Raw genomic sequence first — 16,452 nt, forward strand, 5'->3', positions numbered from 1 at the left:
CAGTAGATAAAAGGAAACATTTAGGTACATTAACTTTCTTAGAATAATATGTGATACGTTATTTTTAAGTTGGCTTCCGACGGTGCACGTACGAACGACCAGCAAGCAAAGACGCATCGTATAAACACTTTTGAACACGGAGAAGGAAGAAAAATGCTCATTGAGTTCGTCGTAATCTATAACACTTTCACTATGCATTTTGTAATAACTATATTGCTTTGAATATTAAAGGTGACAAACTGACATACAACATTCATTAAAGAACTATTGGCGTGATCTTAATTATCCGTGTTTATCCGCTGTGCATAAACTCGTAGATATGTTTACGATGGCGCCGTGGGAAGCCGCCATTAGACATTGTAAAGTTGTGTTAATTTTCATATAGGCATAAATACAAGTGGCAATAAAACAGGATGTTAATTTTTTACCACGACCTGTTAACATATACTTAATTAACCTTTTAAATTCGCCAACCGGTTTATACAGAGTTCATAGACAAAGTCACGGTCTAACACAATAAGTCGTGTAGTTCTCAAAGTTGTGTAAAGGGCTAAAAAATAAAAAAGCTATAAATAAAAAAGCAAAATATACCATCATATTGTTGGTATATTTTGCCACGAAGGTATTGCATGAATGTCATGATTGAAACAATTTACTGACAAAATTGTATAAACTGGTGATTTTACTTAAATTCACAACAAATAAAGTAACATATTATCCTGCAATAATGATAAACACATTTTGATTTTTTTCTTCTATATTTTTTGCCACAGATTGAGAACCTCTGCCTGTATAGTGTTCCTACATCAACCCAACAACTAAATCGAAGTTGCTAGTGATGTCATGCATAGATGACTGTTGTGTTAATTAAAATAAATTAAAGCGGTTAACACTATGTTTTATCTGTTTTACTGTGAACAATTAGGTCAAAGACAACGTTGTACGCAATTAAATTATTTATTTATTGCATACTCGATTTTCCCTCATCTAAATAACAAGTAATGAGCCCTTTAGTCCCTATGCACATTTGCTTTGCATGCAATTATGTTGTCATGAACCGTTTGATCGAGCAAGTAACATAGCTCAAGTAACTTGATTACGTTGCTTACCTGGCTTACCACTTGGCACTTGGTACTATCAATTACCTGTTATTCATAACATACTCAACCATATATTATAATTTTATATATGAATACTAACTATAAAAGTGGATTTTTAATTAAGATTTATAATTAACTTATTAACAATTTATAAATTTCGATGCAAAACATTAGACATCGAACATCGAATGTTTTTGAAATTTACAGTTACTTACACATATTTTGTATCATATTCCACCACTTCTACCGGAAAGTTCTTTGATGACTTAGATATCGAAGATAAAAAGAATTTTCTTACCTAATCATCTGATAGCATATAAATAAAACTACCTGTAAGGTGAGTATAGTCGATCACTATGCCAATTTATGTCTTACTGCAATAGACAGCTTTGTTATGTACAGCTTTCTTCATTAGTCCTAAGGGATGGAGAGGAGAGAGAAGGATGGAAGGGAGAATGGCCCACTCTTGGGCCGAGGATCCCTTAGGACTACAGTGGACCCTTAGGACGGCTGTGGACTAGTAAAGGCTAATGTATGGATGGATGAAGGGATCCTCATGCATCAATTACGTGATTAGTAAGTAGTTAAACATGAAAGGAACTGATTCGTACCTACCCCCGCTTTGTGTTGACACACAATGCTGACGCATCCTTCCACCCAGCTTTAAAACAGAATAGAGCAGCGCTACACTGCTATAATAAGACAGAAATACCTTATTACCTTATACAATATTTAACAATTACATTAAATATAAACCTTAGGCGAGTACTTGGTCGAGTGTGTGAACAGACTCTAACGAATAGCGCTCAATGCAAATAATTGTATACACTTGTCATTCGCTATCTGCTACAAGCGTAATGTACGATGAATACAATCGGTCATTTGCAGGCGCCAGTGTGTACGCTACCTAATTAACCACTTACGCTTACGTACTTAGGTACTTAGCTTATCTAAGCAGAGGCGGTAACAATGTCTGTCTTGAATAGCATTTTTTTTTGTTCATAAAAAAATCCAGTAAGTTTCCAGAGTAATTAACACACACTAGGATACTTTGCGTTCCCTGGAGATCCCAGAGTCCTCAACACAGCGCTGAGGATGGCCACTGGGGGGTTTTGCACGGCATAGGGTACCTTTAAAAGAAGGTTTCCCCCTCGTAAACAAAAAAAAAGATACTTTGTATCGTGGGCGCCTTGGACACACAAAAAGGAGTACACAAAACACAGACCCATCAAATATCTCAATTCATCATTCCGATATCTGTCTGGCTGAGGATCGAACCCGGATCTCCATTATAAGGTTGAATAGATTCAAGACGCTAGACAGTCACTGGTACAAATACATACATTTTACTGTTAACTTAAAAAAATAAGAACCTATACATACTACCAAAAATCTATTTTTCAAGCAATAACTTCATCCCACATAACTTCATACTCAATCAAAACTTATAAAATGAAATTCTTGATAACTTATGTCATGAAAACTAACCTAACCTAACCTAAATTTCTAATGGAAATATCCAGTTTTGAACAGGACTATCATTTATATATCATATATTTTCTATCATTTATTGTTTTAAAACATTACTTCGGCGGGTATAGATCATTTGTGATGAGACCAGATCTGCATTTAGAAGGAATATGGCGGCAGTACTTCCGCAGTAGTACTCGGTGTTTAGCTTGCATATTTTGCCTGAGTATTTACATTCCACTTTGTTCTCAAGGTTAGCTGTAATTGATATTCGCAACCCGTAAGCCTATAATCTTAGTACCGGATTGAAGAATCATTTGTTAAATAGGTACGTTGGTGACATAACATATTAGATTTTTGCACGAGGTACATTTGCATAGTATATGTTCAGCTAACTAACCCAATCTACATTTGCATAATGTATTGTTAGCAATATATTCAAATTATTTAATAATAGTACATATTATTTTAATTAATTATTATGTGTTATATTCATGATGTGTTATTTTTATAATAATAAGTCCCATTTATATAGTCACTAGCTGTATGGGTTATACGATTGTGTGCAATAGCATAAAAAAAATGTGAGCCGTCACGGGACGCCTGGCAGATGTGAAACATCGACATTATTTTGTAAAAGTAATATGCAGAAAAGAACATATTGTGATAGGAACTAAATATGTCATAATGATAAAATAAAATATTACGTTTTTTTTCCAGATAACGATGACTATTTATTGAATTCGATTGCGCATGGCGACGCGTCGCCACACCGTACACACTACTGCATATAGACTGTATATATATACCATCGTATAGCCACGGCAAGCGTCGCCACGCCAGAAATCGGTTTTACGTGCGGCTATAGATGTTTCACATCAAAAAAGAAAAAGAACGCGCTTGGCGCGACACTTGTATTTTACGCGGGTATAATAAAAGTTGTAAATTGAACCAAGAAAATAGTTTATGTTATTAGTATGTTCGACTAATGCCTGGTTTCTGAGGTACTTTTAACTGTGATTTATATATTTGTTATCCCTATTGGTCCAATAACTTGAGAAAGTGCGTTTCTGAACAGCATATTGGAAGCTAACCGTCGCTTATTCTACGTTTCACTTAACTGACCGATTTTGGCCGTTTATCGGTCTCATAACTTTATTTGACGTTTCATTGGTTGGTAGTCAAAGAAAAATCAAATATAAAATTTAACGTTGACATTTGATGTTTTTTTAATGATTGACATACGAACGCATACCTACAGCCATTGAAATAAATATAATGAATTATCTCAATTATTATATACATAACTTTTTATATTTTGAAAAAAAAAGAATAAAGTCATAAATATTTAATATATTATTTTATATAATTTTATATAAATAAAGCAGTGATAGCCTAGTAGTTAAGAAACGCGGCCTCTCGATCGAGGGGTCCGAGGTTCAAATCCCAGGCACGCACCTCTGATTTTTCAAAGTTATGTGCGTATTAGAAATTAATTATCACTTGCTTAAACGGTGAAGGAAAACATCGTGAGGAAACCTGCATACCTGAGAGATTTATAAAAAAAAAAAATCTTAAGGGTATGTGAAGTCTACCAATACGCACTTGGCCAGCGCGGTGGACTATGGCCTAATCCTTCTCATTCTGAGAGGAGACCCGTGCCCAGCAGTGGGACAGTAATGGGTTGATGATGATATAATTTCAAAATCATTTGTATAAAAACTGCCATCTAGCGACCACTTAGGGAACCGGTTAACGATTCCATAGTTATCAAACGGCGTATAATATAATCAGAAACCCACCAGCAGTAGATAAACGGCAGTTATCGAATCCATAACTTTATTGAATCAATAGCTATTGACCAGTTAACTCGAGACTTCAGACACCGGACCTAAGTAACTCAACTTTTTGCATGTACATTTGTTGTTTTATAAAACGCCTTTTAAATTTTGGACGTTTTGTCGTTAAGTACATTTGCTATTTCATAGATGCTGAATTAATATCCGTTCATTGTAACACATATGGAACTGTTCTCGTAGTTATAACAGAATAATAGAATATAACATTTTATATTAAAGTAAAGTGTCTAAATTTATAATATTAGAACCAAATATTAGCAACTTTAGACGTTAAAAGATTTACATCCCCAGGTTTCTTATGTGAGCTGACTTTTACCGCATGCGTAGTATACGCAATACGCAATATGAAGTTCTTTTCGCGTACTTACGCCCGTACACGCGTCCTACCATCAGATAGGAATTAAAGAGCCTTAGGCATCGGTGATCGAAGATTTAACTGCTTTTTGGGAGCTAGGTGCATCGATTATGTCCCTGCCCGGGACTAGAATAGAGTTGCGGTATCACCTGCCAGACCTATCAGCCATTGTATTTGTCTTATATTGCCGATATTTAGATAAATGAGTAGAGAACTTATTCCTTAGTCCTTACAGCCAACATCCATCAATCCATAAACAACCATCCACAATCCATTGAACCATATCTGGTCCAGTTGTCTTTGATATAACCTTAATAATGTTCTTATTTTTTTATAATATTATAATAATTAGGTTATTTTTTATAATAATTAGGACGTCGTCATTAAAATAAAGGCGTTTGAGGAGCGCTTTATCTGTCGCTCTTTTTTAAAACTCATACGTTCGTCCTATACGCGTTTATGAACTAACTCGCCGCAGCCTCATCTCTATGAATGAGTCCTTCTCAATCCTTTTTATTCTCGCTATACGTGGCTAATATAAAAAATAAACATACATTTTAAAGACAGCATTACTTTATTATATACGTTTAAAATAATTAATTAATCAATTATTTATTTACTACAGGTATAAGGAGAAATCTATCACAAGTAACCTTCAGTGGTATCACAACAAATATTATTCGTAAATCAATAATCTATTTAATATCTAGTAATTTAATTTACAAATTTTAAACAAATATATTGACCAAGTTAGTAACAATATAGTATATTGACAATTTATTTCATATAAATATTCAAAATAAATAGTATCACTACTTAGAAATGTTTGTTTCGCTTAATATTATAATATTTATTTTTACAACTAATAGTAAGCTATAAATATTTAAAATATATTAATTTAACATTTAAATTGTATTGTAAATTAAAATTGTAATAAATTCATTTTCTTTGTTATATTTATTCTTTTAATAATATCACACTTTGATTTACATGTTCAATAAAACTAAAAATAAGAAATGCTATTGAAATTAAACAGTAGGTAATTAAATCCACAGTATCCAGGCCTCTTCCATATGTGGGGGACGACCCGTGCCTAGCAGTGAGACATAGAAAAGTTGCAATAAAAATGCATAATACTTTTTATTTGTACTTAAGCCAGTACCAAATGGTTAACATATAGCTAAGAAATATTATCTAGCATTAAATACATATTTATATCATACATAACTATGATAACTTTTTATGTACTAGTTACTTAGCTTATAACAACCTCACTGAGCACAATAAGAATTGAACTTAAAAATATACATGTGACTTAGTATTTCGCCATCATTATAGAAAATTAATAGTAGGTTCTGAATTTATTTTATATTAATATACCACGGTTAAATAAATATTTCGAAAATTACTCCTTTATATTTTGTCATTATTAAAGAAAGTCGAAAAACTACTAAGTTTTTATATAATTTAAATTAAGTAATATAATTTAAAATATCAATAAATTACTTAAATATTTTAGGCTTTTTAAGATATTAAAATATGTGACCAATTACATTTTGTATCCTAAGTTTTATGTAAGTTTTTTTCTGAAAAATATCAAATATCAATGAACCGTGTGTATGTATGGGTGCACACTGTACTTCCATCCTTATTAATAAAAACGATCTATAGTCATATAACCACTTTAGATTCCCTGTATTATTAATGCTATGGACACACTCAATCAAGAATACAAACAATCAGACGAAAGCTTAATGTATTATCAAAATTTCCACCTGGCGGGGAATCAAACCTAGGCCTTTATAACGCTACTTATCAATCTATAACGCAGTCCCCTCAGCTTCTGACTTCTTGCTCTTTTCCTTATCAGAGTCAGCAGTCTTGAGGGGTCCGTGCTTCCAGTCAGCGGGGTAGCCGTACTGCCTGACGTCATCCCACCATTGTTGCTTGCCGTCCGCCCAGATGATGTAGATCACGTTGGTGCCGACCAGCACAGCGAAACACACCCAGAAAGCCACGCGCCATTGGACTAGTGTTGACTGAAATAAAAAAAAGATGATGCTTTCTACACTCACGTCCCACAAAAGCATTCTCTATGCGACACACACATATAGACAAATACACTAATATTTAAACCCAGAGCAAATATCGAATATAGAGTAAGAACTAGGGAGTATACTCGTATAAGTTTGTCATCCATAGTAAAACACCAGTAATAGTAGTAAGAGTAATAAAGTACATCTGAAACCTATTAGACGTTTGTTATTATCGACGCGGGCCGAACTTTCAAGAAATCAGAAATCCCTTAAGAAATAGTTCAAAAGATATACCTAATTCTAAAATCATTTTCTGGCCATCAAGTTAAAACCTTGCGAAAACTGCTAAAGACGAATAATTACTTCACATTTTTACGAAACCACCTTTGTACGAAATGTTAAAAGTTTAAAGATTGTCCGAATTAACTCATATTTTATTCATACACGTCTTAAAGAAATGATTCATTGTTATGATACAAACATAATTGCGTTATTTCCATAATATGTTTAAATAATCATATGTCTTTAATTATATGGATCAAAATCTCTGATCCTAAGTGGACATTATTACATCATTAATCACGTGAGTCGACATTTGATCCTATCAATCTCAATTAGGATAGAAGTACTAACTAGACTCAATCTTAATATCGCCATTGTGTGTTATTGTTATTTCATAGACACTTATCACAACTTTCATAAGAATGATAGGTTGATATCTATTTGTGTTGTAGATATTGCAATTATACCACGAATAATTCTACAATAATTGTATGTATGAACTTTAATAAAAACCCAATGAATACATCTGCTCCAAATTGCTTTAAAATATTAACGTGCGAAATCGTTATTATCAGCTATACGTCATCATTCATTCAATCGAGAGCCATAAATAACGAATAACGATACAAAAACGAGAACATAAGGCATAAGCCCCGTAAATGGACTACTCTTTATTGACACGACACGATCACTACACGGCAACGACACCATAGAAATCTAAATAGACATAAATGAATGTACTTTGCATATTAAAAGGGAGAACCAGCCTATTATTATTATATACATTTATAGACAACAAATTTTAAATTATTTTTTAAAATAGATTCTTCAATTAGTTTATGTCAGAATAGGTTACTTTGAATACATTGCATCGGTTTCGCAAAATAAAATTACTAAAACATACTTATAACATGGTACCTTAAAGAAGGTTTTTTTTTAATTATATAAAAATAGCAGACGAGCATGCAGTCCACCTTATGGTAAGTGGCTACTGCCGCCCATGGATATCTGTAATCAACCCCAGATAGGATTAGATATTCCTACCTGAGGTCGGCCACAGATGCGCCGCTACCCCTGAGGACTAAGCTGGAACGCCTCGGAAAAGTCTGTCTCCCTTACCACACCCTTCAAACCGGAACACAGCAGCGCCTAACACTGCTGTTATTAGGTAGAAATAGGTGTGGCGGTGGTGCCGCCGGAGTCGAACCACAAAGGGTTCACCACCTTCAAAACTTGGTGGTACTTGGACAATCCTATTTATATTCATGGCTATGGTCGGCATTGACAGAACTGACAATCGTATCGTTTCGTTTTATCGTATCGGTGCCGTGTCGTTCCAGCAAATAATAACATGGACTCTTCTGGATGGAAAAGGAAAGTGAATAATTGGTACATTTGTCAGCATTACGACAGATGCTCGCGTAATGTACGCCGTTGAGTGGTGATTTAGAAAAACAAGGGTATTTCAGGTCTCATTAATTCGTTATTTTTGCCGCAAATAAAAACCTGCAATGCGAAGTAATGGAGGGTCTAAGGAGTTTTTGTGGATATTTTTTTATGAAAAGCGTAGTCTCTGATGGGTTGCTTATCTGCTATGCTTCCTTGTTTCAGTGTTATTACGTTTAAAAGTTGTTATTGTCATTTTCTTACGGGTAGTACCAACTAATCTAAATTTATTTCACACTGAAGCAGCGTTTTCAAGTCTGATCCAGGTTTCACAAAAAAGTGTTAACAAAAAAATGTAACACTGGTATATTGTATATGCCTTATACAATATACCAGTGTTTAAAATATGAATTCTAATTTAATAACCGCATTGCTCTCTCAACACCATTATTGTATTAAGATCTGTTCAATAATCCACAAGATCGTTCTAAGGAAACTTTGTCCCTAATCTAGCCAATCTCAACGGTTCGGCAAGAACATCCCTGGCTCCCTGCATTATCGACAACCGCAAAGTTTATCTCAAAGGCGTCAACTTTGGTATAAGCCGACAAGTAGATAAGGTTTGTAGGGGCTTGACATTGAGTTGAAAGGGCCTATTATTAGTTAAAGCCCATTATTCGGCTAGGCTGCTTACAAAGTAGGCATTTTGGTATATGTAAAATACATTGTGTTATGATTACCAATTACTATTGATAACTAGATTCCGGTCGGAACACTTTAAGAATAGTATAAAGAACTTCTAAAACAAGACTAATAATAGTATTAATAACCTTTAAATATGACCAAGAAAACTACATTCTACTGTGCAAAAGTCTTTAGTAACCTTCGACTTTAGTTCGACTAGTTAAGCAGCCAAAATTCATTTCGCTATCTACGAGGATACATAATATTTAATATCAACTTGGTAATTGATAACACAAAATACGTTGTACAAAATACAAAGATACCAGTCGACCGATTATTAAATACAAAGAAAAACACTTACTAAGTACTATAAATATGCTTAATGATTTCAGTTATAAAGTAGTAATAGAAAACCAAACACGGACTAAATAACAAATAATAGCTTTACCCTAGCGAAAAAATTTAAGGCGATTATCGCGCGTTATAAACGACTTCTTTGTGAACAGCCTAAGAGCCGGTCCACACGGCGCGTTGCGTCAGCGTTGCTTCGTCGCAACGCAAAGGTTTTACGCATAGCCGGCCACACGGGCGCTGCGCCAACGCAGCGTTACTACGACGGAGTCGTAACGCTCCGTAAGTGAGTACTCCCCCGCCCGCTTCGTCTCGTGCGCTGCAGCTCAGTCGCGTATGCGCTGCGTCGACGCAGCGCACCGTGTGTACACTATGATTATTAGTATGTAAAACGACGCAGCCACAGCGCTACGTCGACGCAACGCTGACGCAACGCGCCGTGTGGACCGGCTCTAAGCTTTTACAAAATCTTTCCCTCTTCAACGTTTTCGTACAAATAAACGTTTGAAGTTTGTATAGCAACAGAGATTGAAGATTTCTAATTAAACTGTTTAATAATTTAACAGATGAATTACTTGCGAATTACTTTGCTTATACCACGTATGTATCATTTCTAAAATTAACTATCGCTTTGTGCGCAATTTCTCAAGCTGATTAAATTATATTCCACTTCAGATATTGTTACTTTAAAACTCAAAAATAATCTAAAAAATATAAATTTTGAAACGTTGCATAATTTATGAAAATAAATAAATGATACATATGACTTATGGAAGTCGTATTGTACATTAAAATATAATAACACGACTAAAAATTAATTAATCCATGTAATTATCTATACACACGGTAGCGTGTCAGACAAGTTGTAAAAAATTAGAAATTGTGACACAACACTAGGGTGTTACATACGTTTAACACGAGCTACTTTTGACTTACTCAAAATCTATAAAGGCTGGATTCGTGAAATTTGGTTCACTTATCAATTATCATACTTACATCAGGAGTCAACAGTCCTATCAGGTACGGCGTGATAATACCAGAAATTGTTGAAGTACCGTTGATCATGGCAGTGAGGGACCCTGCGTAGTTAGGTGCCAGGTCTAGAGCATTCACCTAAAACATCAAAATGAAATGAGCATAAAATGAGATATAAGAGAGCTAAATCATGTTAACAAAATCTAAATAACTAATGACATATATTTTTTTGTTGTCGATATAAAAAAAAACATAAAGTTTTTGAACATTGAAATCTTATTCGTTTACAAAAGGCTCATTAAGCAACCTATGTATATTCATTATTATTTCATTAACCTGCCACATACATAAAATAAACTCTTATCTCGCGGACTAACATCGTAACGGTAAATGAAATACAAAACCATTGTTATTGGATTGTAACAAACCAAATAAAATCAAATTACGGAAAACCAACCTTCATTCCACTGTAGAAGCCTCCCATGAGAGCCATAGAGGCAATGAAATAGGCAACGGCAGCGAAACGGTCGCAGCCTGCGTACGACGCCAGTATTATGCAAATGGCCGGTCCCGTGGCGGCTGTAAAACGATTCGAACATGTGTACACCTTTTTGTAATCGCTTGTAATGGAATTGTTTATTTAAATGTATTGGACTAGATGTTATACAGGGAAACAAGTGAGGGGAGGTTAATGCGAATTGGTAATGACAATATTGGTAAAGACGTGAATAATTTCCAACCAGTTCCGAAAATGTTTATTATGACAGGTAGGTTATTAAATTTGGCAGGTGAATTACGCAAATTTTTAACAAAAGACAATTCAAAAACTGGATGCATTGGATACATCTTAACTAATTCACAGTTAACACGCCCGTGTCACTTAACTTGCGTGGTTTGACAATAAAATCAATCTCTTGCCTAGTTTTTTGGATTCGACTTCAGAAATTGCCTTGCTTGATTTATTAAAACCATATGTTTTTCGGTTATCAAAATTCAAATGTCATATCGAATAAATCTTAAACGGTGTAATTCCTAATCTGATTCAAGTTCAATTCATATTCTTACATGGTTTTCGGCTGCTGTGGTCCTTTACCCTCATTATTACATGATAATTTGCTACTTGAAAAAAGTACTATTATAAAAAGGTCACTCACCAATGGTTGTATGAATAATTCTGCCTGTTTTTATTGAGTGCCATTTTCTCTTCACACAGACATCGCATACCCAGCCAAATATAAAGGAGCTAATCCACATAGCCAGGTACGGTATTGACGTCAATGTACCAGTGGTCGCTATGTTAAATTTGAGTACGTCTGTCATATACTTAGGCAGGTCTGTCACCATTGTATAGTAGCCCCAGTCATGGCCAACCTGGAAAGATAAGGTAGAAAGTAAGTTATGGGTTGTTCATTTCTTGAATTTCTTACATGTAATAGAGTACATCTTTTAAACGATGATGTTTGAATTGCTTATAAAATAATATTAAAAAACGAAGTACATACTAACTAGAAAACGTAACAATTTAATAAAGAAATGGTATTTGTAAGACACATTGTCAGATAATTAATTTAGATAGGAGCATATCTCTAAATCTGAGTGGTTTTATGTTCTTGCTTCAGTGTGTACCCATTGTACTAAAACATATCATGAAAGCAGACAATGAGGCTAACTTACTGCCGCAAATAGGAGCGCCCAAACCGGAACGCATCTAACAATGGCTTTCCAGGGTACGGGATCCCGGACGCTCTTATTATCTGCACTTGTGACGGTTTCATTAAGATACTTCAGCTCTTCATCGGATATGTAAGGATGCGTATTCGGAGTACTGTAGCAGAGGAGACTCTGAAAATGTTTGAACATTTGGTGAATATAATTTAAATCTAAAAGAAAATTCAATGATTGTCTTTAAAGAACTGGCTGTTAAGTAAATACGTATAATATTGTAATATCGATTTAGCTAAATTAGGTAAAGGACCTTTGGATGCATGATATTTTTTTGCCGAAATGCCGAGTCATGAGTTATGGAAAATCGCTTTGTTAATAGTTTCTAAATAAATAAATCATAAATCAAGGATATCAAGAAGAAAGTAGCAAATGAACATACAGTACACCTAAAGATAACTAAGTGTTGCAGTCCGCAAATTGTTAATGTAACCTACCCATGCCAAAAACCAGAGAATTCCGAAACAGCCGAAGAAGTAGAACACATTTGCCCAGTCCCCACCACCGGCCATCAGGAAACCAGACATGAAGGATCCGAAGATGTTACCGATTTGAGCCCCGCCGAACACTAGTGCTCCTTGGCGAGACCTTTCGTGCGGTGGTACCCAACGGGCTAGAACTATCATGAGAGCTGGCATTGTCGGTCCCTGAAAATTACAATATGGAAGTTATTTGTGAAAGTGTCAAACAAACTCTGTATGTAATTTTAAGTGGTCATTGCGGCTCAAATACATCTCTCACTAAATCCATAAGTCTTACTAATAATCCACCTAATATAATGCATTTAGTTGGTTTTCCTAGCGTAATTGTGAGTTCCTCGAACATAGTTTGTATTTCTTTACAAAAACAGGTACCTATATTAATAAAATTCTACTTATCTACAGTTTAATATGTGTAATAAGACTTATATTACTAAAAGTCCCTAAAAAGGTTATGTAATTAAAATAAAGAAGGTATATAATGGACTCATATGTTTTTCATTTAGATTATTTATGCTAGTAGCTACGAGTGGATTACCATTTTATAAAAAAACGAAATTTTTGTATTTTACGAGTAACTTCGGCACTAAATTTCCAAGAGCTATCAAATGCATCTGTTCAGTCTGAGCTTCAATAGTTTATAGATTAATTTTCCCTATCATATTAGATTTACAGCTTATGTTTGTTAAGTTACCAATAAATCTTATTTAAATTATTTAGAATTTCTAGTAATTTACCTGCTGTCTCGTCAATTTCAATGTATATTAAATGTAATCTTTGAACTACTGTAGAATCGTAAACGGATTTTCCTGTGTATTATAATCTTTACCGGAATAATTATGTTTAATTAGCAATGGTCACAATTATAAAATGACGCACGAACGGGTAAAGTATAACAAATCCATAATTACCTCACCCATACCTTGCAGCACTCTGAGAATGAAGAGCCAAGTAGCACCTCCCGCCTTAACGACGACAGGAGTTAATAATGTAAAGATGGCTGTACTCAGGAGTCCTATACCCAAAGTCCATTTGCCTCCATATCTTTCCGCTAAATATCCTCCAGGGACATGGGTTATAGCGTATCCGTAGTAGAAACCACTTAGGATGAGACCCTGTGTTGATTCCGACCAATCGAAGATCGCGTACTGAAATCGACCATAAAGGAAATCCATAAGACTTAAAGTACATTGCAGAGTGTGGATAAATTATTCAAAGTGCATAAGGTGTTTCTATTGTCGTTAGGATATTAAAGGTTTTAGCTTGTTCTTACTTTTACGTAATTTATTGCTTTACCATTAAAATTGATGGTATACGTATTACGTGAGGAGATTATAAAATGTCAGTACTTATGGTAATAACTCTGAGTCTCTTTTAACGATCAAAATGCTACGCTGAATATGCAACCGTATCAATAATTATATAGCAGATTCGACATACTTGTTTATGCCTATTAGAAGGTTTAGGTATGAAGTTTTACATATATTAAAAATTGATTTCTTATTTTAATTTAAAAATCTGAAAGGGTCTACATAATGTTTTCAAAGTTATGTGAAATATACCTTTCTTGAATGTATCAAATAGTGTAGTAAAGACAATAAGGGGCAGGACAAAGTTCAATCTTACTGGCTTATAGCTGGTCGTTCCATTGACAAGGAACTCGCTTTCATCTGGGCAAGCATCTGGATCGAAGTGCGACTCCTCGGATTTCGTGTTGTTGACCATTTGAGTAACGGCGAGGTTGAGGCAGACCCGCATCGTGTAGGCGTTGCAGACAGCCAGCAGCCCCATGATCCCGAGGACATACCGCTGAGGAATTAGGAACACTGAGCGGAGAAAACGATTTCATGAATAGCATACCTAATTTGAAATTGGGGTTGATGAGATTTGATGGGATGAGACTATGACCTGTTCGATTAATCATTAAAATGATTTACATTAAGTAAGAAATTCGTTTGAAATTCTGAAGCTGAATCGTACACCTAATAGTAGGTAGGTACTGGTGTCCATGGAGATCTATAAATACCTAGATAGATAGAAGGAAATACCTGATGTTTACAATACGTGTTGAGGTCAAAAGACAGTAACGCCTTTTATAAATAAGTGTGCAATATCAATATCAGGACAGTTCAAGGTGTGGCAATAAAACTACTTCAGTTAATTTACAAATATTTCTATTGTTATTATTAAAGTAATTTATTAGCAGTGTAAAACGTGCAGTTTGTTTAGTTAAATGAAAAGAAATTAAAAACAATCTATTAAAGAAAGAAATATAAACATTTTGAAGTATCCAAGAGATTGCATTGATTCATGTTTTGGTATTAAGTGATCGCATATTGAGTTAAAATTTGCTTCGATTCTCCCACGGCAGAGTTATTAAAATTAATTATAACTTAAGTCAATATTTTTCCCGCTCAATTAATATCCTTCAGAATTCTGCTCTCGAAACAAGCGTTAAAGCCTAAACTGTTGGAAAGTGGCAACTACTTAGCTAGAGGCTAGAGGTCCGAACTCCAAGTGTCATTAATATTAAAGTTTGCTTTCCAACTCTGCTGCGCGATGATACCACAGTGGGAAAGTTATTTTTCGACATTATCCTTAAACAAAAGTGAGGGTCCAAAGTTATTTAAGCCAGATTATCCTTTAACAGATTACCTTTTTGAGTTTCGTCCTACACTTTTACTTACTAAATGCCTAAAATCTATTTATCTTCCCGCTCGGCCTATTTTACTAAATCATTATGGATAGTAACATCAGGACATTCAGAACTTCTATTCTTTTTGAAGTTGTATAATTTATGTATGAGTGATAAGCACTAATTAATTTATAGATTATATATGAATTTGCTATTATTAAAACCTTTTCATTAGCGTTCATCTTACCTGAAATATCTATCATTATCACAAACTGCAATTAGTTCAATGTCGAAACTATTCTGTGTTCGTCCGTTTTCTGTATATTTAACTAACGAAACAATTCCATCCCTCAGAGTTATACTAAAATAATAATTGCTTTTGAATGTGGTTTTGGTTTGAGTTATAGATTCTGTTTGAAAGTTTACCTGTTCTGACCACATAAATGTATTAGTATAAAGTTATTCCCCGACTTTGTTAAAGTATAAAATGAAATTAACGTGTTTTGCAAAAAAATCATTAAACACCATTTTGTAACATTCATTATTTGTTTTGCAATTATTATTACAATAAATTGCCGTTTTTCAATCTGTTTGTCTTTCTATCTGTATTTCTGATTATAAGTTAGTTATTTATAGTACTGAGAAGTTTATCTTGCAAAACTCCTGAATTTGAAAATCTCTTTTGATAATATTTATAAACATTTATTAGGTCAAGATTTCACAGAAACAGAAACAGGAATCCTCTAATATAATTTTGTTATAGTAATCAAAAATGTTTCTTATGTATTTTTAAATATTTTTTAATTAGATATTAATACTTACATCTTGATATGTTCCGCCTCCATCTTGGTAACATCTCAACGTGAAGAATAAAAAGTAATGATACTAATGTAACTCCTGACCTGTAAACAAATATTTCATTAGTTAAAAATCTTTAAATTTTAAATAAAACATAACTATAAAGTGTAATTCGCTACGCATGCCGTGTTCGTTACGAAAATTTACTTGTTATTTTAAAAAGAAATATAGTATTTCTATACTGTGTCTGTTAACTAAAACTAAAAATAAATAGACAAAGGTATTTTAGTGACCAGCAAATCCTTTGATAAAATACCTTT

At 34.0% G+C, this 16,452-nt stretch overlaps 1 protein-coding gene across 1 annotated transcript in view; it reads right to left on the reverse strand.

Moving 5' to 3' along the window:
• Positions 1-5,366: 5,366 nt before the first annotated feature.
• Positions 5,367-16,452, reverse strand: part of LOC140744397 (putative inorganic phosphate cotransporter) — a 32,218-nt gene continuing 21,132 nt past the window's right edge. Inside the window, exons 2-10 of the mRNA XM_073075969.1 lie at positions 16,157-16,236; positions 14,326-14,525; positions 13,611-13,847; positions 12,658-12,867; positions 12,173-12,340; positions 11,653-11,869; positions 10,956-11,077; positions 10,520-10,636; positions 5,367-6,823 (exon numbers count right to left, since the gene is read on the reverse strand). Of these exons, the coding sequence (XP_072932070.1) occupies positions 6,605-6,823; positions 10,520-10,636; positions 10,956-11,077; positions 11,653-11,869; positions 12,173-12,340; positions 12,658-12,867; positions 13,611-13,847; positions 14,326-14,525; positions 16,157-16,236 (1,570 nt within the window). The 3' untranslated portion in view covers positions 5,367-6,604. The remainder of the gene's footprint in view (positions 6,824-10,519; positions 10,637-10,955; positions 11,078-11,652; positions 11,870-12,172; positions 12,341-12,657; positions 12,868-13,610; positions 13,848-14,325; positions 14,526-16,156; positions 16,237-16,452) is intronic.

This window comes from Epargyreus clarus, unplaced genomic scaffold (assembly GCF_041222505.1).
Source record: "Epargyreus clarus isolate Ecla_fem2 unplaced genomic scaffold, WU_Ecla_fem_2.2 ptg000008l, whole genome shotgun sequence".
In the NCBI taxonomy this organism is placed as follows: Eukaryota; Metazoa; Arthropoda; class Insecta; order Lepidoptera; family Hesperiidae; genus Epargyreus; species Epargyreus clarus.